The sequence below is a fragment of the Sturnira hondurensis genome, unplaced genomic scaffold (genome assembly GCF_014824575.4).
Source record: "Sturnira hondurensis isolate 20B ecotype Veracruz unplaced genomic scaffold, ASM1482457v3 Scaffold0001932, whole genome shotgun sequence".
Classification (NCBI taxonomy): Eukaryota; Metazoa; Chordata; class Mammalia; order Chiroptera; family Phyllostomidae; genus Sturnira; species Sturnira hondurensis.
In genome coordinates, this window is record NW_028074563.1 from 1 (window position 1) to 23,859 (window position 23,859).

General features: G+C 49.6%; 3 gene segments (V, D, J or C); all 3 read left to right on the forward strand.

The window, feature by feature from the left end:
• Positions 1 to 6,237: 6,237 nt before the first annotated feature.
• On the forward strand, positions 6,238 to 6,756 carry LOC118981460 (immunoglobulin lambda variable 8-61-like). The segment is given in 2 exon segments: positions 6,238 to 6,335; positions 6,440 to 6,756. Coding segments are annotated over 2 exon segments (363 nt in total).
• Positions 6,757 to 12,296: 5,540 nt separating this feature from the next.
• LOC118981468 (immunoglobulin lambda variable 8-61-like) lies at positions 12,297 to 12,852 on the forward strand. The segment is given in 2 exon segments: positions 12,297 to 12,395; positions 12,500 to 12,852. Coding segments are annotated over 2 exon segments (384 nt in total).
• A 6,621-nt stretch (positions 12,853 to 19,473) lies between these two features.
• Positions 19,474 to 20,029, forward strand: LOC118981358 (Ig lambda-2 chain V region-like). The segment is given in 2 exon segments: positions 19,474 to 19,563; positions 19,668 to 20,029. Coding segments are annotated over 2 exon segments (408 nt in total).
• Positions 20,030 to 23,859: the final 3,830 nt, after the last annotated feature.

Here is a 23,859-nt window from a genome sequence, read left to right on the forward strand (position 1 = left end):
TATATCCTGTCTCTCAATTTGGATAAGAGACCCCCTATGATCTCCTGGGGAAAGGGCACTCAGGATGTGAGCTGACAGATGTGAAGAGTGTAATAGAATGAGACTCATGTGTTCATGGTTAAGAATCATTTGCACACAGGGCCCATTAGTGCTTTTAGACTACAGATGGGAAAGGTGAGGCAGGAGAAAGGCAGCAGTTCATGGCAAGCACCCAGATACCTTGAATGAGACACTGAAGATTTTTATTTAATCACGATGTGGAGGAGACGCTTAGGAGTTTTATAAGCAGAGAGGGGCTTCATCATATGCATACATTTGAATTATCACTGTGACAATAATGCAAAAAACTTAAATAAAGTGAAGGAAAGGGTGCACAGCACCAGACGGAGATGCTGTGCAAGGCCCTGGTGAGTGACAGGGTCATGCACTGAGCCCCCTGGAGCACTGCACCAGGGACAGAGGACGAGGACACGCTGTGGGAGGCCCTCGATATTGCACTGTCCGTCCTTTGTGAGGCTCATGTCTCTCATCCATCAGGGTTGCCTCCTGATCTGAGGGGGATCATAGGCTGATTGGGGATTCCAGCCCCCGTGGGGACATTTGTGATGACAGTGACTCTGTTCACTGTGGGTTTTCCCACTGGTGTAGAAGCTCCATGGGACTGAGATTTTAAATGTTTTCATGTTTTGTTACCAACATATCTACAGATCCAGAATAAAGGCTGGCATGAAGGACAAACTCAGACGTGTTTGTTGAGTGGATATATCTGGCACCTAAATGCATGATCTCGTAAAAGGCACAGATCTGAGGCCCATAGAAAGATTTCTGCTTTCTGGACACTGTGACGTGGAGGTTCTGAGTTTGTTCTAGTGGAAGCATGAATAATTTGACCCAAGGAATCAAAAGCAGGAAGTGCTATGAATCTGAGTCCTCCTGTTCTTAATGAACCATGTGGGTGGGTTACTGGTCCCAGGGCTGGGGGAGGTGATGGTGCGACAGACCAGGATCCAGGGACTCATGGGGGGAAAACGAAGAAGTGGTGATGAGTCCTCAGGACCTGAGTGAAGAACCACAGGGACAGGGACATGACAAGGGAGACTGTGAGGACCACAGACAACCTCCATGAGCCTCTACAGTGCTGAGTGTGGGTCAGGTGGGTGAATGCACACTGGTGTCTCCCTTCACTAAGGTTCCGTAATGCCATCATTTGTCCACACATGTTCCATACAGAGAACCACAGGACCCATCAAACTCTAGTATCCAGCTCCACATCCCATCACAGGAAAATTTTTTAAAAAAAGGAAGATGGGTGTGTGTGTGGTCTGCATCCACAGAGGAGAGGCTTCTGTAACGCACAGTGAGGGCAAAGCAGCCATAAATGCGGAAGTGAGAATTTCTGTCACAGTCTGGAGGTCACTGCACCCAGCGAGTCCTTCCATGAACCTCAGAGCTGCACAAGGAGGATGCATTGTCTGTCGCTCACTTTCAGTCGGCTCATCGGTTACACCGGCCAGCCCTCGGAAACAGGGAACCCAAGTCTTGTGGGTTAAAACTGCTTTAACGCACAAGAGTTTTGGAACATTAAAACATATGTACGTATTAAAGAGTATATATGTATAGAATATGTATGATTAGGACAAAATTCACAAACTTAATATGGCAACATGTGCAGATTACTACAGACATTTAAAAAATCAGTTCTTGGTGTAAAGAAGTATGTCCAGTGGTACATGCTAAGTACACCAATGTGTTAGTTCTTCACAAATCTTTGTGTATTCTCTGCTCCCTAACAAAATTCTAGAGCTTTGCCCTCGTTTGAATATGCCACCAATCCCACTTTCTGGAAAACTCCCTCACACTCGTTTTACTGCCCTCCTCTTGTCTAACTGCACTTCACGAAACACAGGAGCTCTTAACATTCTGTACAGCACTCTGGGGACCAGGAATTCTGAAATAGTTATATGTACATACTTTCCCTTCCCATAGACCAGAACTCTTTCTGGCTGTGAGAAGAAGTAGGGTGATTTGCACCACATGACTGATCAACAGTATCTAGACATCAGACCCTGGATGTGTGAATAGAGACAGCCACCTGGGGAGCTGCAGAAACCAGCTGGGCTCTCAGGGATTTGGGCCATGACCAGCAGGGGGCACTGGTGGACCACCCTGGAGCTTCTAAAGAGTTGCTCAGTGAGGATCATTCTCTCAAAGGAATCTGGGCCTGGGGCCTGGGCACTGTGCTCACTGATGGAGACTCACTGATGGAGATACAGCCCCTGTGTCCTCTCAGGTCTTGCAGAGTTCCCCTGAGCAGAGACTTTTCTTTGCTCTTAGCAGGTGCTTCCCCCCAGGGCTCTCCCCAGGGATGAAGCCAACCTCCATCATCCTCAGTTGTGGTCTAAACTGAGCTCCAGCACCAGGGCTCAGGGAGGGGCTGGGCAGTCCCTGGATGGACACACATTTGCATGGACAGCCCCTTCCCTGGCAGAGGGTTGGAACGAAAAGAGGCCTGGGCAGCCCAGCCCCACTGTGGGCTCAGGGGCTGTGTGTACCATGGCCTGGACTCCTCTCCTCCTCGTGCTCCTCTCTCACTGCACAGGTAGGGACAGTCTTGAGGGTCCCAGGACAACTACTGAAGTTGTGTCTTTCTTTTCTTGCCCAGAGTCTTGAGGAACTTTAACCTGAGTATTTCCTCCATCAACCATGACTGTCTCTCTCTGTGTTTTCCCTGTCCCAGCCTGTGCTGACTCCACCCCTCCCTCTCTGCATCCCAGGGAACCTCAGTGAGATTCCCATATACCCTGAGAACTAGATTTAACATTGACCCCTACCACATACACTGGTACCAGCAGAAGTCACGGAGCCGAATCAGCACCTCCTGGGTGACCTCTCAGACTTAGACAATCACCAGCGCTCCTGACTCTGCAGGAGGGCTTCTGTGGATCCAAAGACACCTGGGCCAGAGCAGGGGCCCTGCTCATCTCTGGGCTATAGCCTGAGGACAAGGCTGGCCTTGCTATTGTGTCCATTGCAGCAGCCCTGATGCTCACACTGCTAAGAGCCACAAGTTGGTGAGAGTGAAGGCCCCCTGTGTTCCTCCTCCCAGGGAACCTCAGCCCTGCTCTGCCTGGGATCAGGTTTCACTTGGGAGTGACATCTGTTGTCACTTTAACAGACAGGACCTGAGCTTTCTGGGAAGAACAAATCAGGCTTTTCCCTCATCTCTCATTTGGACTCACCATCACCTCTATGTGTCAGCTGATCCTCTTCTCAGGCAGAGGTTTTCTCAGAGCCACAAACCTCCCAGTGGAGATGCTAGAAGTGCAGACAGTGCCCAGCTCTGAGTGCAATGGGAGACTCGGGGATGTTTCTTCTCCAAATGATTTCCCAGGGGCTTTCAAATTTAGGAACATGCAGAAATGAATACTAATGTACCCACCACCAGTAAACAAAAAAAAAATTACAAAAAACCTTAAACACTAAAAATAAAATTTTTAAAGTTATAATGGCAACATAAAACAAGAAATACTTAATGATAAATTTAAAAACTGAAAGTGTTATTAAATGAGAGGTACAAACTATTTCTGAGATACATGAAGACCTAAATAAATGATCACACATCTAGTTTATGGTCAGACACTCAACGTCTACGTGCCCTGCCTGCATCTGAGGGAGGAGAGGCATTTGAAGTCGGCTTGAAATTAGGAGACCTAATCAGGGGGTCAAAGCAGAGCCAGTCCCTGAGCTAAAGGCTGCCTGCGCACCCTGGGTCCCAAGGACACAGTACAGGGTGGCAAGTTGACAGGTGAGGACACAGGTTGGGGAGGAACTGCAATCACAGAGCAGCCAGGACACCTGGCTGAGTATCTGGACCTTCAGTTGTGAGGTCATGGACAGGAGGGTTGGTGTGAGGGGATGTTTGTGGCCTGAGGCCAGGAGGCCTCTTAATGGGAGAGGAGAGGGTGGGAAATGGTCTACATTTCCTGGGGAACCGCCGAGCCTGCTTCAGGGTAAAGTGGGTCCAAGGATGAGACACTCTGACAGCTGACACTGCTCAGGACCATGGAGACTCCAGAGAGTGGATCCCTGAGTCTGTGGGCACTGACTGTGCCCCCAATACACACCTTCCTGCAGCTCTTCAACAGGCCAGGGTGGGGGCTGGTGGGGGGGCAGCAGGAGTGGGTACCCCCCAATCTCTTCCTGTGTCACACCCCCTGTGAAGCTCTCAGTGAGCCCAGAGACGAGGTGACTGTCTCCTGTACTGGGAGCCCGAGACCCACTGGAGGTGCCATGGCAGTGGTCCCCAGGGTCTCCATGCAGGGCTCCAGCTTTCCTTCCTGAGATAGCACAGAAGCACCTTCCAGAGGTTTCAGCTTTATTGTCCTGATCCAGGTCTGTCACCAGGTCCTATGTGATCCCCTCTGGGCTCCAGTCTGAGGCTCAGGCTTAAGTTCATTGTTAGAGAGACAGACACAACCCCATTGCCACAGAGAGCTTCTGCTCCATGTGGGGACACATGATCAAATCTGCTCCCTCCTCTCCTGTCTGACCCATCACTGCCCTGTCCCTGCCCACGAACAACACCAGCTCAGTTTTGGGCTTGTGCTGTCTCTGTGCTACTGAAGCAGGTGAGGTGGGGCAGCCGTCCTCTCAATCTCTCCTTAGAAAGTAAGTGGAAATATCTGCTTTGGGATCACTGGTCTAGCTCAGTGGCTGGGTGCGGAGGAGGACAAAAGTGCATCGTGTGTGACTAACAGACCCCGTGCCCAGTGCCCTGTGTGTCTCCTGGCGCCAGCCTGGGCTCCACTGATAACTCGCTGAGCTCTGAGACTTGACAGAAGCTGGGTCTCCCTGTGACCTGAGATCAGAGCTGTGCAGAACCCCTGCATCCCTGGGGCTGGGCACAGCCTTCCACTGAGGAGAGGCTCTCAGAGCCCCGAGTGCTCACTGTCCCAGCTCAGCATCCTGACCTCCAACGCATTTCCTCCTCCAGTGTTTTGGGTGGAAGGATGTTGGATAAATGTCAATCCATTTGGGCATAGATCCTATAAACTCCACCCTCATCACCAGACAGAAACTTGTTTGTCCATTTTTTATTAACCTTTCACTGAGGAAACCATTATTTAGACTCTAATGTGTGAAATGGGCTAGACAATCACAAGAAAATAAGGCATCACCAGGCTAACAAGGGAGGGACAATGGGGACCCAGGGCAGTAAGGAAGAGCAGAACACACGATCCCAGACAAAGATGTGTCTCATGCACAGACAGGGATCAAAGCCACAGCCTCTGCAGTGGGGGCTGGGGACCAACAGGAGACCCTCCCCACAGCAACAGCAGGGACATAAGTTAACCTGTAAGATCGAACAGTGTAGAATGTTCCTGGGTAACCTTGAAATACCTAGTATCAAGCTGTGTGCTCCCCGTCCTGTATTTAACTCTTCAGAGGTCGATGGTGATGTAAAAATCAGTGTCTGGTACCCAATCCACATGGCAGGGACCCACTGAGTGTACTGCCTTAGTCAGTGACAACAGAGAACATCCAAGGGCAGTAGTCATTCCCTTTGTTCCTGGCCTTGCAGGAGAGCTGTGTGGTGTCAGGAGGCCTGGAGCATGTGAGCTCTGAAGACAGTAGGGGGTGCTGTTGCCTGGTCCTGGGGAGATGGGGTTCTGGGACAGAACAACTAGCAAATTCTTTTCTGAATCTCCCACACATGGGGAAGCAGCGTCTGCACAGTATTTGACTTGCCATCACAAGGGTCCCCAAGAGCTACATGAGCTCTGACTCATATACTTCACATTCAATGAGTTGTTCCCACCTGATGTGCACACACCCAGTGTCAGGTGGACAGACACACAACAAAGCCAATTCTGCATGAAGAAACTTGGCCCATGAGTCTTTCTGGACAAAGGACAAGAGACCCCTGGAGCTGGGAGAGTCTCAGATCCAACAAGGAACCCTGAGCAGTCAGAGGGCTGGGGCTTCCCCATCATGACCAAGATCCCACTGCTCCTCACACTCCTCAGTCCCTGAGTTGGTGACAGAGGTCACTGTGCCTATTCAGTGCCTGAGTCACTCTGTCTTCACTGGTCTGTGTGAGTTCCCAGCATCTGCCTCTGTCCACATCTCCCCAGGGGACATCAGGGTGACACTGTGGCACCAAGAGAGGAAGCTGATTTGCATGAGGCGTCTGCTCCTCCTAATGGTCTCAGAGGCAAGAAAAGGCCCCAAGGGCACATCATTCCACCTCAGGAGCCTTGGGAGGCTGTGTCCTGTGAGTGTCCCCACCATGGCCTGGATGGTGCTCCTGCTCGGGCTCCTTACTTACAGCTCAGGTCAGAGATAAGGACTCTGCATTCTCTGGGGACAGAGCAGAGCAGGGCCTCAGGGGTGACCTTGTCTCTCATAAAAAAAACCCTGTCTTTTCTGTTGGTTTTAGGTGTGGATTCTCAGACTGTCACACAGGAGCCGTCACTGTCTGTGTCTCCAGGAGGAACAGTCACACTCACCTGTGGCCTTACCTCTGGTTCAGTCTCTAGTAGTAACTACCCCTGCTGGTACCAGCAGACCCCAGGCAAGCCTCCCCGCATGCTCATCTACGGCACAAACAGCCGCCCCTCAGGGGTCCCTGAGCGCTTCACTGGATCCATCTCTGGGAACAAAGCCACCTTCACCATCACAGGGGCCCAGCCTGAGGATGAGGCCGACTATTACTGTACTCTGGAAACGAGTAGTTATACTTACACAGTGATGTGACCCCATGGGGAAGTGCAACCAAAACCTCCTCGTGTGCTCAGAATGGCTCAGCTTTAGTGACAGAAGGAAAGAGAGAGGGTGGGAATGGTCAGCACACCAAGGGGAGGGGCTCCAGGGCTCCATTCCCGTGTCCAGTGCCTCCCCTCCACGTGCCTCCTCCAGGCTCCCCCAGCTTGTGCCCATCTGTCCCACGTGACCCTGGCAGAGTGGACTTCCTGTCTTCCCCTCTCCCTACAACCATGATGGGTGAAGGCTGAGTGCAGACACATTAACCTTCAGAGAGACTCAGAGCCCCCACTGCCCTTTGTAATCCTGCCTGTGTTCCAGGAGCTTTAACAAGATGTGCTCATGTATTGACTGAGCCTGTGGACAGTGGGAATATTTTATTGGCATTTAAATGAGAGTGTCCCTGGGAGCTTGTAGGTAATGCTGGTCCCCTGACTAAGCCTGCTGGGTCAGAACTGTGTGTTAGTGGGCAAAACCGTGTTTCAACAAGCTCTCTCCTAAAGTATTTTAGGAACACTTAAGTTTTAGATATACATCCACTTCTATTATTATAAATGTATTCCTGAAAATTTGTGTTTGAAATTACTCAAGTTAAATTCCAGGCCACCATCTCTCCTAAATGAACCTTCATAAATCCAGGTGAGCTCAGAAACAGATATAAAATCTCAGTTCATCAATGAAAACTGTGACTTGATTTCTCTTTTCCCTTGTTTTCAAATTGAAAACTACAACCGCCAGTTGAGAGAGTTTTCATGGTTTAGGTGAATATTGATGCTCTGAGACGACACCTGGTTAGAAGGGCCTCCCAGTAACCCCCTCCTAGCCCCCTGGCCGTGCCCCCTGGCACAGGGACAGGTGAGGGACTGTGGGGGGGCATCTCCACACCAGGTTCTTTAGGGCACCAAGTACTGGGCTGTGAGGGGAGGTGCTGAGTAGGAAATTGTTCTTTTACTGACACTTCTCACCTTTGTCAAAAAATCTTCTTAGAGAAACTTCATATCGAGGCAACACAAAATAAAAGAGAAAAGCATTGTATGTGGTATGTTAGAAATATGTATATTGGTTGTGCTTCTTCTCTGTAATGTTTATTGTATCACTGGATTCCTGGATTGGCTCTATCAACAGGAAAAGGATATGTTGGGTTTTGAATTAAATTTAAATTCAACCTACAGTTTAGTTTATGTTACTTTACCAAAGTTAGCTTCTTAGGTTTTAAATATGACCCTAGTTTTGCAAGAATGTAATGGTAGAAAAAAATGTGGATGACAGTTACGCAAAGAGTTTTTTATACTAACTTTCTTCTATAAAAGCTGCAAGGGCAGCAGCCCTGTGAGGACTGGTCTTGTCAGCCCTGGGTCACTGGGGAGCACAGGTGACAGGGTGTGCAACAAAGTCAGGCTCCAATTAGCTGAGAATAATCCTTTCAGGTGTGTGCAGCGGCTCACGGAGGCCCTTGGGGTGCACTTACCCACTGCAGGGGTTGCCTGTGCCCAGTTAAAGCACAGACCTACATCTGACACTACAGGGGGAAGGGGTGGTGTGAGCAGCCGCTACACAGCTCAGGCAGGGGACTGAGGGCTGATGCTGGACTCAGGCAAGATACTGGAGGTGTCATTGGGAACCAGGACCCTCATGGCAACCCAAGCTCTGGGGGCAAGGAAATAAGGGCCAATGGAAAACCTCATGAGCAGTGCAAACACAGGATTCTGTGTCTGTGCAGGGAAGGGCGTCCACTCCTTCTTATCTGCCTCCTCATGCACATCCTCTGCCGCCCCCACTGTCTCCTTCCTAGAGCAGGGTTCCCAGGGGGTGGCCTCTCTGCTGGTCACATGGCTTCAGGAGGTCACACTCCCTCCAGACCCTCAGACACTATCCTGAAATGCCCTCATCTGGTTTGAAGAAATCAGCGTGGTGCATCCTGCTCCTCACTCACTTACCCACTCACTCATCTCCCTGTTGGACCAAAAGCCATATGTCCCCAGGAGGGAGCAGAGCAGCCTGAAGCTCAGAGAGGAAGGAGACACGTGTGGGGACCACACCCGTGAGGTACCGTAGGAAGAGAGCGTCACGGGGATGGGAAGCACAGCGTGGGGAACGTGGTCAGTGATGCTGCCACAGTGGGGACGGGGCCCCGGGAGGACGGGGAATATCATGAGAAACACTCTGTAAAGAATATGATTGTCTAACCAGTCTGCTGTGCACCGGAAATCAAAACAAAATAATTTTGACAATAACTAGATCAAGGCTAACAGGGACCAGAAAATACAAATGAGGGTTTGTAAATTCTGTAATGGAGAAAGGACTTCTTTAAAGAGGTGGACTGCCATTCATAATAATGTTATTTTTATCAATCCTTGTGTTGATAATTTTATAAAATTAGACAAAATTATCTTCAATTCACCCTGGCTGGTGTAGCTCAGTGGATTGAGCGCGGGCCTATGAACCAGACGATTGTGGTTCAATTCCCAGTCAGGGCACATGCCTGGGTTGCAGGCCAGTTCCCAGCAGGGGACTCATGAGAGGCAACCATACATTGATATGTCTCTCCCTCTCTCCTTCCCTTCCCCTCTAAAGATAAATAAATAAAATCTTTTTAAAAAAATATCTTCAATTCTTGAAAAGTCAGAAGTATTGTGAGCATCACAGTCAGTAGTAAATGAGAACCAGCAGGAGGAACGAAGAACACCAGGTGTGTGTTCCTCACAGGGATACATTCTCGTGGCAAAGGCAGGAAGAGAAGGCCAAGGCCTGTGCCTGGGGCTGGGAACCCAACAGAAAACCTTCATGACGATGACAACAGCAAAAACAACATGGAATGTTTTGATCTCAAAGAGTCACCCAAAGAGAACTGTGACCAGCGATGAATTAATGGGGCTCCCTGAGGAACTTTCAACCTCAAAAGTGACTCTAAGTGGTCATGTACCAGAAACAAGCCAAGGGCCCAGACAGAAGGAAACTCAACTATCACGTAATCCTTTATCATATGGGAAAACAGCATTTCATGTAGTTCCATGGAGGTCATTACTTACCTGAAAAAATTAATGGGCTAATCCAGAATCACAGAGGGCATCTGCTCATTCCACTGCCTTGGGTGCTGACAGCAGAAAGACCCAACTGCAAACAGCAGAACCCTCCCAGGAGAACTGAAGGCTTGAGATGAGCTGGGATATGTGCCTTCTGAGACCAGCAGGGGGTGCTGGAGGACTGGACCTGAGAGTCAGGGCTCTGGGGCAGGCAGGCTGAGAAAAGGCTCTACTGGCCCTTGCACACCTGGGCAGGCAGTGTCCTCAGTGAGGAATGACTGTCTGGCACCTGGTCCTCAGGGGCCACATGAGCACTCAGCTCTGACTCACACTTGCCTCATATCTCGCCCTCCTCCCCTCATAGTCATTGTCCAGGCCGGTTTCAGAGGACAAGGTAGGTGGACAATCACACAATGAAAATTAATTTCCTTGATAAAAAAAAGTGCCCTACAGTTCTCCCTGGACATAAGGTAGGAGACACCTAGGCAGGGACAGTCTCAATGTCAACAATTAGGCCTCAGCTAGCAGAGCTCTGGGGCTTCCCCACCATGGCCTGGATTCTTCTGTCAGTCCTCACTCATTGCAGAAGGAGTTGGCTCCCATGGACCCTGAGGGATACGTGGGGACAGGCATTGGCACTGCCTTTTCCTGCTGCCATCGGGGCACAGCTGGTCGGTCGGCCCATTAATTCTGCCTCCTGCTTCTGGTTCTAGATCACACAGTGCTGCCTCTGCCAGAGAGGATGAGAGAATGCCACCTAAATTAATGTTTTCCTTCTAGCAAAGCAAAGGAGCTTAACGCAAAATAATTACTGGAGAATTGTCCAAAATATCTCATTTTTTATTATAGCTCCTGTTTTCAGAGATGATTTCACATAGGAGCCAGAAGAACCCATGTCTCATCAAGAAAGTTTCTCTTTGATCACAGGGACGATTTGGGCTGAGGCTAGAATCTGTTCACCTCTCTGGGTAATGATGGACCTGAAATCTGGGGAGAACAGAGGTGAAGAGGCCAGGTCAGCCTGCAGAGGGCATCTCTCAGAGGTGAAAGTTCAGTAGGAAGGAAATTGCTCCCCGAATAAGGCTGTGTCCCCTAGGACCCACAGGGGGCGCTGCTGCATTTCCCTCATATGTGGGAGGGGCTCCTGGGGTCCTGGGAGTGTCCCCCACCCAGCCTATCATTCCCATCATCCCACAATGGCTCCTAATCCTTAAAGGCAGGCAAAATCTTTAGTGTCAGGGGAAAGCCTGAGACAGTCTGTACCCGTGGCAAACCTCAGGGTCATTTGCTGCTACACTTGCAAGTGAATTGATGTTCAAATTGGTAATAAATGCATACACCTTTTCCCTCATCATTTAACTTGTTGTTTCTTACTAGTCTGTTCTTTGTCTTTCATTTCAATGGTGTAATGACCTATGGGACTGGTAGTAATCACACATTCAACTCTCTGTTTTTCTTGTGTCTTAACCCTCTTCCTAATCTCCAAGTACAATGGGTGTACACTCAGACAGTGTATCTCTCCACACTATCACAGATACAGTTGAATAATGGGAAAATAACTCAGCATGAGTAATTCATCTCCTGTGAGCTCAGGTCTCAACACCTAGGAAAGGAAAGGAAAGATGAGCATTCAAGTTCTTTTCCACACACAATTTACCTGGAATTTCAAAATGAACCTCAGCAGGATTTCGCTTCCCACCAGCACACCCACTGTGTGTCGTCTTCGCGGAAGGGGGGAGACACTCTGCCTCCAACTCGTCCTGTTACATCCCGGACCTCTTGTCCACCCTTCACTCCCTCTGCCCACAGCCCAGTGCAAAGGGAAACAGAGCTTTTAAACGTTCCATCATGTTCACACAAAAGCATGATTAACAGTTATTTTTGTTTCTGACGATGAGACACGGTTTCCTACTTTGTATGTCTGATGTTGTGAAGTATCTCAGGACTTCATGGTGATGCTGTGACTTTTCTGACTCACTATCTCCAGTTAAAATGAAGCTGCTCCATGTAATTGCCGGCTTCTCAGCCCAGAGGAGAGCCACCCTCCCCGAATGGCGGTGCAGCCCTGTGCCCACTCTCAGCCTTGGTCGGCTCCTTCGCTGCGGCTGCTGGGTCAGGGCTGAGTCAGGGGAGACCCTGTGCCTTCACTCCTCAGACGAACTCTGTGGTTTCCCGGTGGACTCTCTGTAGGAGGAGAAAGTGTCTGCTATGTCCTTCAAATAAGACAAGAGTGGTTTTCTCTGAGGAGGGAAGAAATGTTCTAATCTAAGGAACGAGGTGAAATTTGAGATGAAGTAGATCACTGGGACCAGGAGGTAAACACAGTCGTCTCATCATGTAGGCCACAGCTGATTCACAAAGACATTTAGCACTAAGACCACCAGGGACAAGGGGGATCTGATTTGGTGACAGAGGTGAACAGTTGATTCAGGGCTTTAGTCACCTGCAGTCATTGGTGTTGTGAGGTAACAGCATCTGTCTTTTTGCAGATCTCCCGAGGCCCCAAGGACAACTCCTTCCACCCTAGCAACCTGAGGAGGCCATGTCCTGTGAGTGTCCCCACCATGGCCTGGACAGTGCTCCTACTCGGGCTCCTCACTTACAGCTCAGGTCAGAGATAAGGACTCTGCATTCTCTGGGGACAGAGCACAGCAGGGCCTCAGGGGTGACCTTGTCTCTCATTAAAAAACCTGTGTCTTTTCTGTTGGTTTTAGGTGTGGATTCTCAGATTGTGGTCACCCAAGAACCATCACTGTCTGTGTCTCCAGGAGGGACAGTCACACTCACCTGTGGCCTTACCTCTGGCTCAGTCTCTAGTAGTTACTACCCCAGCTGGTACCAGCAGACCCCAGGCAAGCCTCCCCGCACGCTCATCTATAGCACAAACAGCCACCCCTCTGGAGTCCCTGAGCGCTTCTCCAGATCCATCTCTGGGAACAAAGCTGCCCTCACCATCACAGGGGCCCAGCCTGAGGATGAGGGGGACTATTACTGTTGCCTGTACTACAGCAGCCCTTACAGTTGCACAGTGCTGCAGAGTCATGGGAAGTGAGACTGAAACCTGCCTGGGCTCCTCCTGCCAGGGAGCCTCACCCCTGCTCTGCCTGAAACCAAGTCTAATGCAGGGCTCATACCTGGTGCCACTTCTGCAGACGGGACCTCAGCCTCCTCTTAACATCCATCTGGTCTTCCCCTCATCCTCACTGAGACTCACCATGGTCACTAAGTCTCAGCTGTCCCTGTCCTAGAGGCAGAGAGGTCTTCCCAGGGAGAAAACCTCCCAGTGGAGACACTGCAGGTGTGCACCAGGGTCGGTACCGGCCGTACGTAGCTCTGAGTCCAGGGGAGACTCAGTGATGTTTCTTCTCTAAATGGTTTAATTGGGGCCTTGAGATACAAGAGCATCATGCAGAAATGAATACTACTGTACGTGCTAGCAGTAAACCATCAAAAATTAACAAGAAAACTAATACATTAACAAGAAAATTATAATGGCATCAAAAGAAAGAAATCCTTAAAGATAAAACTGAAAAACAAAATTGGTATAAAATGAGAATTACAAACTATCCTGAGATACATGAAGGAGCCCTAAACAAATGAAGACATGTTTAGTTTAAGGTCAGACACTCAATGTCAATCATCTGCAAATGCATTTATATATGTGTGGCAAGAAGTTGAGTGACAATCACTTGTAACAAATGAACAGGTAGAAAATCTCAGCAAAGAAGTGGAAACCATAAGAAAATCATGGAGGACGTTAGAGCCCTGGGAAAACACTGCTCCGTGTCCACGTGACCTTCCCACATCTGCGGAGGGAGAGGCCTATGGAATTGAATAGAAATTAGGAGACCAAATCAGGGGGTCAAAGCAGAGCCCATCCCTTCACTTTCAGTCCCTGAGCTCAAGGCTGCCTGAGCACCCTGGGTCTCAAGGACACAGTACAGGGTGGCAAGTTGACAGGTGAGGACACAGGTTGGGGAGGAACTGCAATCACAGAGCAGCCAGGACACCTGGCTGAGTACCTGGACCTTCAGTTGTGGCATCATGGACAGGAGGGTTGGTTTGAGGGGATGTTTGTGGCCTGAGACCAGGAGGCCTCTTAATGGGAGAGGAGAGGGTGGGAGATGGTCTACATTTCCTGGGGAACCACCGAGCCTGCTCCAGGGTAAAGTGGGTCCAAGGATGAGACACTCTGACAGCTGACACTGCTCAGGACCATAGAGACTCCAGAGAGTGGATCCCTGAGTCTGTGGGCACTGACTGTGCCCCCAATACACACCTTCCTGCAGCTCTTCAACAGGCCAGGGTGGGGGCTGGTGGGGGGGCAGCAGGAGTGGGTACCCCCCAATCTCTTCCTGTGTCACACCCCCTGGAAGCTCTCAATGAGGGCAGATTTGAGGTCACCATCTCCTGCACGGGGAGCCCCAGACCCACTGGATCTTCCATGGCAATGGCCCCCCGGGTCCTCACGCAGTGCCCCAGCCTCCTTTCCTGAGACAGCACAGAGGGACCTTCCAGAGGTTCAAGCCTGATTGTCCTGATCCAGGTCTGTCACCAGGTCCTATGTGATCACCTCTGGGCTCCAGTCTGAGGCTCAGGCTGAAGCTCATTGTTAGAAAGGCGAACACAACCCCATTGCCACAGAGAGCTCCTGTTCCATGGGGGGACACATGATCAAATGTGCCCCCGTCTCTCCTGGCTGACCCATTGCTCCCCTGTCCTTGCCCCTGAACCAACACCAGCTCAGTGTGGGCTTTGTGCTGTCCCTTGTGCTAGTACAGCCAGTGGGGCCAGCCCTCGACTCAGTTCATCCTTAGAAAGTGAATGGAAATATCTGCTGTGGGGTCACTGGTCTCCCAACACAAACACAATTGTTACCACAAGTAAAATCCCGGCTCAGTGGCTGGGTGGGGAGGAGGACAGAAGGGCATCGTGTCTGACTGAGACAACCAGGTGCCCTGAGCCCAGAGCCCTGTGTGTCTCCTGGTGCCAGCCTGGGCTCCACTGATGACTCCCTGAGTTCTGAGACCTGACAGAAGCTGAGTCTCCCTGTGACCTGAGATCAGAGCTGTGTGGAGCCCCTGCATCCCCGGGGCTGGGCACAGCCTCCCATTGAGGAGAGACTCTCAGACCTCCAAGTGCTCACTGTCCCAGCTCAGCATCCTGACCTCCTATGGGTTTCCCTCCCTAGAGTTTTGGGTGGGAGGATGTTGGATAAATGTCAATTCATTTGGGTGTGGATCCTGTAAAGTCAAACACATCATCTGACAGAAGCTTGATTGTCTGCTTTTTATTAACCTTTCACTGAGGAAACAATTATTTAGACTCCAATGTCTGAAATGCATTAGACAGTCACAAGAAAATAAGACATCACCAGGCTGACTAAGGGGGCCAATAGGGATCCAGGGAAGTAATGAAGAGCAGAACACACGATCCCAGACAACAATGCGTCTCATGGACAGACAGGGACCAAAGCCACAGCCTCTGCAGTGGGGGCTGGGGATGGGTACGAAAAGGAGACCCTCAGCACAGCAACAGCAGGGACATAAGTTAACCTGTAAGAACGAGCAGTGCACAGCTGTTCCCAGGTAGCCCTGAAATACCTAGTAACAAGCTCCACGCTACACGTCCATTAATCTTGTCTTGCAATGTACAAAATGAAGAAAAAGAGAGTTAATTTTGCTGACAGGTTGGTTATAAGCAGAACAGGTTGAGATGTAATTAATTCATATCTAAAACAAACTCATAGCCTCCATGAATGTGTTAGATCAGTTACTTTCAAACTTTAACATGCACCGGGATCCTCTGGGTATCTTGTCAAATGTGGATTCTGATTCCATGGGTCTCAAGTAGAACCAAAGATCCTAAAACTTCCCTGCCTAAAAAGTCGACATGAATGTTTTACATTAAATTCATAGGCATGCTGTGAAATAAAATGGGAAGGTTTTTTTCAGACAAGAAACAGAGGGAGATTGCCAAAAGAGAGGAAAGTGCTTTGATTAGAGAAGAACCACAGGGCCCCCGGATCCCAGAGGCAGAGGCCTCCTGTCCCAGCAGAAGCCGTCCTGCTCTTTCCTTCTCTCTCCTCCCATATGTCATTTCTAGGACTTTTCCTCCTTAACCAATGCTTCTCAGGTCCTGGCTCTGACCTAGACTGGTGCCTGACCCCCTGAAATTCCCAGGAAGAAGAAGGGTTGACTCCCACCGTGGAGCAGGCCACATGCGGAGAGCAGCCACACGGACCCATGGGGACCCAAGCAGAGGCAGCAAGGAAAACCCTCACTGCTGGTCTGCCCTGCACCCACATCCTTCCAACAGGCTTGGCTTCCCATTTAGCCTCCCTCTCTGCTGTGGGGATTTCACTGTCCCAGGTATTTCCCAGGACCTGTCTATGAGAATGGTGCATCTCTGCATGCCCTACCTGTTCTTGGTCCAGAGCACATGTCTTCATGTATTACAAAACATTTCCTCAGGGACTTCTTGAGATCTGAGGGTTTATGCACCAATACAGGTGGTTGCTGAGATTCCCATGCTCCTTGATGGGCTTTAATTTCCAGGTTGTTCAATCATCGCAAGTGCACTCATAGTGCAAACAGCATCCTCAGCCCCTGTCTCCACCTACCATGTGCTTCTTGGTAGGCTAGGGCTCACAGAAGATTATTTCACTGGTGAGGTGTTCTCTCTGCTATCAACGGAAATATTAGCATCTCCAAAAATTAGAGGGCAGACAGGTTTCTTATTATTAGAAACAAGGTGAATAAAATTAGGGCAAAGGGGAGCAATCAGAGAGGACGAACACACAAAATGCAGTGGGTGTGGCTACTGTCCCGCCGTGCTCCGGGGACAAGGCAGACAGTAGCCACCAAAGCAAATGTCACTCTCTACAGCCAAATCATGAACACTGGGTGTGCAGAGGACTGAGTGTAGCCAGACTAATACAATGTTATTTTTTTATTGCCCGGTTTATTGACTTGGCCCATTTTTCAAACCCAGAAGCTTCTGAAATTCATGGTGGAAACCAGTAAGGCAGTCAGCACTTGACTAAAGTATACGGTAGTGCTTCTTCCCCTGCGGCCATAAAGGGACCCATGGTCGCTGCATGTACCATTGAATGTACCCGACGCAGGGGAGGAAATGTCCAAACATTGTGCATGCTGTTGAACACAGGACCCAAGTGACAGCAATACTGAGGAATCTCAGACTCTATCGCGCCTCCCCCACACCAGGGATGTTGGGTGTCTGGGCTAGTAGAGGCGCAGCTGGCAGCAGGTGGGTGGAATCACCCAGGGGACAGATGACCGGGACTGTCAGTAGAATGTCCACACTCGTTTAATGACCTGGAGAAGAGGCCAACTAGTCACCTTACTGGTAGTTGAGAGGGCCAAGGGAAAGCCTACACAACTTCACCTTGCTCCGTTTTCTTCAAGATGGGCATTTAAAAAAAATAATATTATTATGGGAAAATAGCAGAGTTAGAGCTACCCTTAATAATGCAGTTTGTTGGGTCCTGACATGTCCTCATTTAATCTACCAATCTGGCTACTCAGTTACAGCAACCGACAACAACCACCAAGACTCCAGGGCGCTTCCGGAAGGATGTGGGCTGTTAGGAACTCAGACAACTAGGACCCCAACGGCAGCTGTGTGTTCAACATGGTGTATGTGCTGGGGTGCATGAGCACTTTTTCAGTCCAGGGCTATGGAGCCTGAAACCTGGTGAGTGCAGGCCTCCCATGCCTCTCAGTGGTCAGTGAGGAGTATCGGGCGCCATTCACACTCATGTGCAGTGGACAATGGGATATACAAAGAGTTCCCCCCGGGTGGTTTCTACTCTGCCTGTTGGCCAACATTTCCCCAAGAAGACTGGACAATCTGCATTTTCTGTGGAACCTCACAGTACACATTACATTGCTAACATCGATTTATTTGAACAAGAAGAGCAAGAGACAGGAGCATGTCGAAGTCCTCGGTAAGAAGACGCAGGGCTCCAGAAGGCAGGGGACGCGCTGTGATTCCCCACCAGGGAATTCCCAGGGATTCACAGGCCACCAGGGATTCCCCAGTCTGTATTTTGGGGTACCTTCAAAAACAAGACAAAATTAAATGTTTTGAATATCTTACCACAATAAAAATCATCCATGTTGCTGCAAATGGCAGTACCTCTTTCGCTTTTTTAATATTTACTCAAGGACACATTCACCAACCTTAGAGAGAAGGGAAGGGCGGGGGAGAGTGAGGGAGAGAAACATGGATGAGAGAGGGAAACACTGATCAGCCGCTTCTTGCATCTGCCCCGACCAGAACCGAACCTGGAACCCAGCCGTGTGCCCTGACTGGGGCAGGGCATGGGCTTCTTTTTCGCAACAGACCTATACTTCATTGCATAGGCATACTATGTTTTCTTCATCCGTTAATCTGTTAGTGGGCACTTGGATTGTCCCCATATCTCGCTCATTGTGAATAATGCTGTAGTGAACACAGGAATACAGACATCACTTGGAGGTGCTTATTTCATTTTCCTTGGGTATGTACCCAGATATACCAAAAACAGAGCTACCCTGCCTTTTTTTCAAAAGCCTTCCCGAAGTTCTATACTACCGTTTAGATTGTGCTTCACTTACTAAGACTTTGTCACATAGGAGACAAACCCGGAGAAGTTTTAGAGGCCTGTCCTGTCACTGAGGTTCCTAGGGCGGCATTAGTCTGTGACATGACAGGTCACGGCCGCCAGAGCAGGAAACATGATTGCGCCCCACAGCACCCACCCTCAGTAGAGAGCTCTGTACTTAGTTGGCCTTCAGCTTCTGGAGACCATGTTTCACTGATGGAAATACTGTTCCACAAGATTACCAGGTGACACCAAGGTTTAAGGTGGGCCAGAGCAGACAAGTGCTCTGAAGCTGTGACACACACAGTGTTGACACATGAGTCTTATGACCCGCTGACAGAGATCACACACACACACACACACACACACACACACACACACACAGACCAAGTATTTGGCAAGCCCTGGGAGAAAAACTCCACTATAGTCTTTTAGTTTTCCAGCGGTAAACTAAACACCATTAAGAAAGAAAGAGAAAAAAGAAATAAACTCTGAAATGCTGCTAAGGCTCCAGGAGAGACCAGCACCTGACCAGGGGCAGTCAGCTACCTCTGCGGCGAGGCACCCACACTGCTGGGTGTGATCCTGAGGAACCTGAGCTAAGGCAGCAGGAGAATCCAAGACCTTAGCCTTGCTACTCAGTATAGACGCCTATGATGGGTGGAGTGAAAAGAGAGGCAGAAACTCATTCGGGCCTCCCCTTGCCCAAATTCCTCCATCCAGTTTCTGCCTGAGGAATCATAGGCACTTCATCTGACCTACAGAGACGACTAAAAGCCCCAGACCAGAGGAAAGAGAGGGGTTGCAAAAGCAGAAAGTCCTGCAGGCCTGCATCTGTCCATTGGTGACGTTTTCACTATGGACACTAGAGGGGGCTGTGGGTCAGTGTCTGGGAAAGCAGGCTCAGCTGTGAAATGGCCCTATAGGCCCTTGGTCCCACTACCACGTGGTCACTTATGTGGAACAACTCAATGGCTGTGACCACACTGCTGAGCACCCCTGGGAGTGGAGCTCGTTTTCATGGCAGCCCCACCCCCACACGCGGTAGGCGTTATAATGAGAGCTGTGCAGGCTGACTCTATGCTGTGGGATCCTGAGAAGCGCAGCAGTGAAGCGTCTCCATCATGGCCTGGGCTCCTCTCCTGCTCACATTTCTGGCTCACTGCACAGGTCAGGGGAGACTCTCCAGGCTGGGGATCAGGGGTAAGTGAGAAAGGCCACACAGCACCTTCATGACGCTCATTCCTGACCTTTGGTCTCTCACCTGTTTTCAGGGGTCGCATCCCAGGCTGTGGTGACTCAGGAGGCTTTACTGTCCACAACTCCTGGGGGGACAGTCACACTCACCTGTGGCTCCAGTGCTGGGGCCATCACCACAAGTAACTACGCCTCCTGGGTCCAACAGAAGCCCTACCAGGCACCCCAGGGTCTGATAGGTGGTACCAGCAGTCGGGTACCAGGGGTTCCTGCCAGGTTCTCTGGCAGCCTGCTTGGAGACAAGGCCACCCTCACCATCACGGGGGCCCAGCCTGAGGATGAGGCTGAGTACTACTGTGTTCTGTGGTTCAGCAACCATTGCCACAGTAACAGATACAGGGGGGAAGTGAGAGAAAAACCCCATGCTCCATTCTTCTGACCCTGAATATTTCCTTTCTGGGTCTGCAAAGCTGAACACAAGGCCCAGGAAGTGTGTGTGCCATGTGACAGGGACGTGAACCTTTGGGGACCAGAGGGCATACTGTTGTTGAACACCATTCAGACAGCCCCCCATGACCCCATCTCCTGGTGTTCATGCTCTTGTGTGAACACCTCCCTTGAGTGTGGGCTACACTGCGTGAAGTGGGGGGGTGAGTGTGAGGATTTCAGGATGATGGAGGGAAAAGGCAAAAAGCACTGTTACGAGATGGCAAAGCACAGAGAGAGCTCCATTTGGGCGGCACTTAGAAAGATGAGATGAGAGGCAAAGTCCCTCACACCGGTAAGTAAACCTTCAGATCCAGTGACACAGGGACAACACTCGGAGAAGAGGACGGAGAACCCCCAGGTGGGAAGGGAATCGGTGAAGGGCTCCTGTGTCTCCCACCTGCCTCTCGGCTGCACAGCCAGGCGTCTCTGGGTCAGACAGCGACACAGGGAAGCAGAGGATTGGGGTCAAAGCCCACCAAGCATTTGCTCATCTATAACTAGCCCTCACTGAGTGCAGTCTCATGGGGTGTGCAAAGCAGGCAGGCTCTAAATGGATACACGTATGTTTCTTTGGTCTCCATTTAAAACAACTGGACGTGTCAAGATTTGATTTCAGTTGCAGTCAGGTTTAAGCTAATGGCCGTAGCATGCTGTGGGGAAGTAAATAATGTAAGAGACGAGATACAGAGACATCTGCAACCCGCTATAGAACAACTGAGTTCTAAAAAAAAGTCACAGAACTGAGATGGGATGTCCCCTCTGATACTAGCTTACAGAAAGAGAGGGGCCTGTCTTGGTTGTTTGTCTTGATTTCTCTTGGATTGTTTGTCCTGGATGGAGCAAGATACCTCCCTAAGTGACCTCATGGAGAAGGCCACCTGGTGAGGGACCAAGGCCTGCGATAGCCCTGTGAGAAAGCAGAGGCAACTGCTCCAGTCCAGTCCTCGCTGTCTGCGGCCCCAGCTGACAACTCACCTGTAACTAATCACTAAGCACTTAGCAAGCTCTTCTGCCCTTCTGGTTCCACTCCCCTCCCCCAGTCCTCAGCATCCTCATGCCATAGGTATCATTTATTTTAGGTACAGGTTGATATGAACATGCGCTTTAATTCTTCTCTTCCTTCCTCCTTTCCTTCTTCCCTTGTTCTCTCTCCCACTTTCCACCATCCTTCCTTTTTACTTTTCACCCTCATTTCTGCTGATAATAAATCTGTACATTAATTCCATAGTCTTCATTCCCATTTCTTTTATACGTCCCCATTTATTAATCTAGTTCAACAAGCATTTACTCAATACCCACTATGAGTCAGGCCATGTTCTAGTGCTGAGCACACAGACCAAGGACCTCGTGGAACGTATGTGTTAGGAGGGAGACACAGACCAGAAAGACAAACTGTGTAGAAGGTGGGTAAACACTGAATAAAGCAGAGGATGGAAATAAGGGGTGACAGGGATGCAAGTTTAAATAATCTGGTTGGTATAATACTTGTGCAAAAATGAGGGTGGGGATGGCAATCAGTGACTCTACTGGTGCAACAAATGCTCCCAACACTTTGTTACCACGGTTATTCTACTTAAATCCCTGAGAACATTGCACTTATTTTAAATCTCGTTTTATTTCATTAGATTCGTGTTGTTAAAATGCTGAGTCAGCCCTGGCTGGCATAGCTCAGTGGATTGAGCGCGGGCCTGCGAACCACACGATCGCGGTTTGATTCCGAGTCAGGGCACATGCCTGGGTTGCAGGCCAGTCCCAGCAGGGGACTCCTGAGAGGCAACCATACATTGATACTTCTCTCCTTCCCTTCCCCTCTAAAGATAAATAAATAAAGTCTTTAAAAAAAATGCCGAGTCAATACCTTTTTATAGCGTGTGTATGTGTTGTGACAGGTGTCTGATTACTTTTGGACTGTTCCATGGGGGCCTCACCTATTCAGGTTAAAAAGGTACAAAGGAGCCCTGGCTGATGTAGCTCAGTGGATTGAAAGCAGACCTGCGAACCAAAGGATCGTGGTTCGATTCCCAGTCAGGGCACATGCCTGGGTTGCGGGCCAGTTCCCAGCAGGGGACGCACGAGAGGCAACCATACATTGATATTTCTCTCCCTCTCTCCTTCCCTTCCCCTCTAAAGATAAATAAATAAAATCTTCTTTTAAAAAAGGGTACAAAGGGAAGACACTAAAGCTCAAGACTTAGCGTGTGTTGCTGCCAGGAGCCGAGCCCCCGGTTTCACAGTGCAGTAAAGTCTACCCTCTTCTGCTGCTTTACCCCACCTGATGGACGATAGGCCCCACCCCCATCTCGCTTTACCTCCTCCTGAGGTCAGTGTTTACAGCTTGCTTATATTTATTTTCTTGTGAATGTAGGCCCTACAGGAGGTTGAGGAGTGAAGGAAGACACACCCAAACCCTTCCTGCTGTGATGCTGGTCTCTGCTGCCCTGTTGCCAGGCTGCAAAGTCAGTGTGGCCTGAGCTGGAGATAGACTGGCATGCAAAGGACAGGCAGCTGCGAAAGGGCTGCAGGTGACCCTGGGGCTGGGAGATCGACGGTGTGGAGCCATGGAGGAAAAACATGGGCACCACTGACCTGTTCATAATCAGGAATGAGTTGCTTTTTTTGACTGTTAGTCTGTACTCTCCCACATGTTCCTTTGAAGTTAAGCTCATTGAAAAGGATGAGTATGACATAACAAGAAATAAATGGCCACGGTAAAAATTGTTTAATAAGCTCACCACTTGGAGGTAACCTTTGCACATATTTTGACGACATATACTATTGTCGGTGGAAATCAAACTCTTCCACGGGATTATGAGAAAAGCATTTCATGGACCTAAGCACGGGAGATTGTGATGTAGCAAGATGATTTATTCAGGTAGAAATCTGCCCCTGTGTCCCATTTTTCTCCATCCCACCACAGAAAAAATCAAGGCAAAAACAAAGGCAGTATCCAGAGTTTGTTTCTTGTTGAAGTGTAGTCCTTCGGAGTTTGTCACTTGAAATTTTTTTAGTCACTTGAAATACTCAGATTAACAAGTAAGACCAAGTAACTTCGGAGCCCACGCAGTCCCCTGTGGGCCCTGGGAGCTTCAACCCACATGGTCACATGCTCCTAGGTGAGAGAGAACGCACAAATACAAACAAAAGGGGTGAGTGTGGGTCGAAAGAGAGAGAGAGAGAGGAATTTTTTTTTTGTTCTGGGATTATATTATCCTGGGTTTGGGGAAGATCAGGAGTTTTTTCAAATTAACAAATCAAGCTTCCCAGGCTTTTTTTGGCCGATGACGGGTCCACCCCCTAGTTAGACCGACAGGCCTCTGTCAAGCACCTTCACCTCTGCCATTTTGACTTCTGGCACGCATGCGCTTACCTCCCTCTGCTCTCCCCAGCAATCTGGTGCTGGAGGGAGAGCAGTGCTCCTGGGAATGTTCCCTGTGTTCCCAGGATGGAGTCTCCCGGGCAGCAGTCCCCTGGAAAGTGTGAATGAGTCTGTAAATGCTCTAGCTTCCTGCCTAGGGAAGCAGGCTCCTGCTCCTCAGTTTCCCTTTACTCCCTTTCTTATTAGTAATGAGCTAACTACCTATAGTAACATACCATTCCAGGCTTTGTTTGTTTTCTAGTTCCTATATGAGATGTTAGTTAGGCCAGGGCAGGGTGAAGGGTTAGGGTAGGAACTGAGAAAGGGAGAAGGGTCAAACGGCAATGTATCTTGTAATCCAGTTTCCCATTTAGTGATACAATCAACAACTCCACGCGCTTTCAAGTATTCTTCACCTGTTTAAA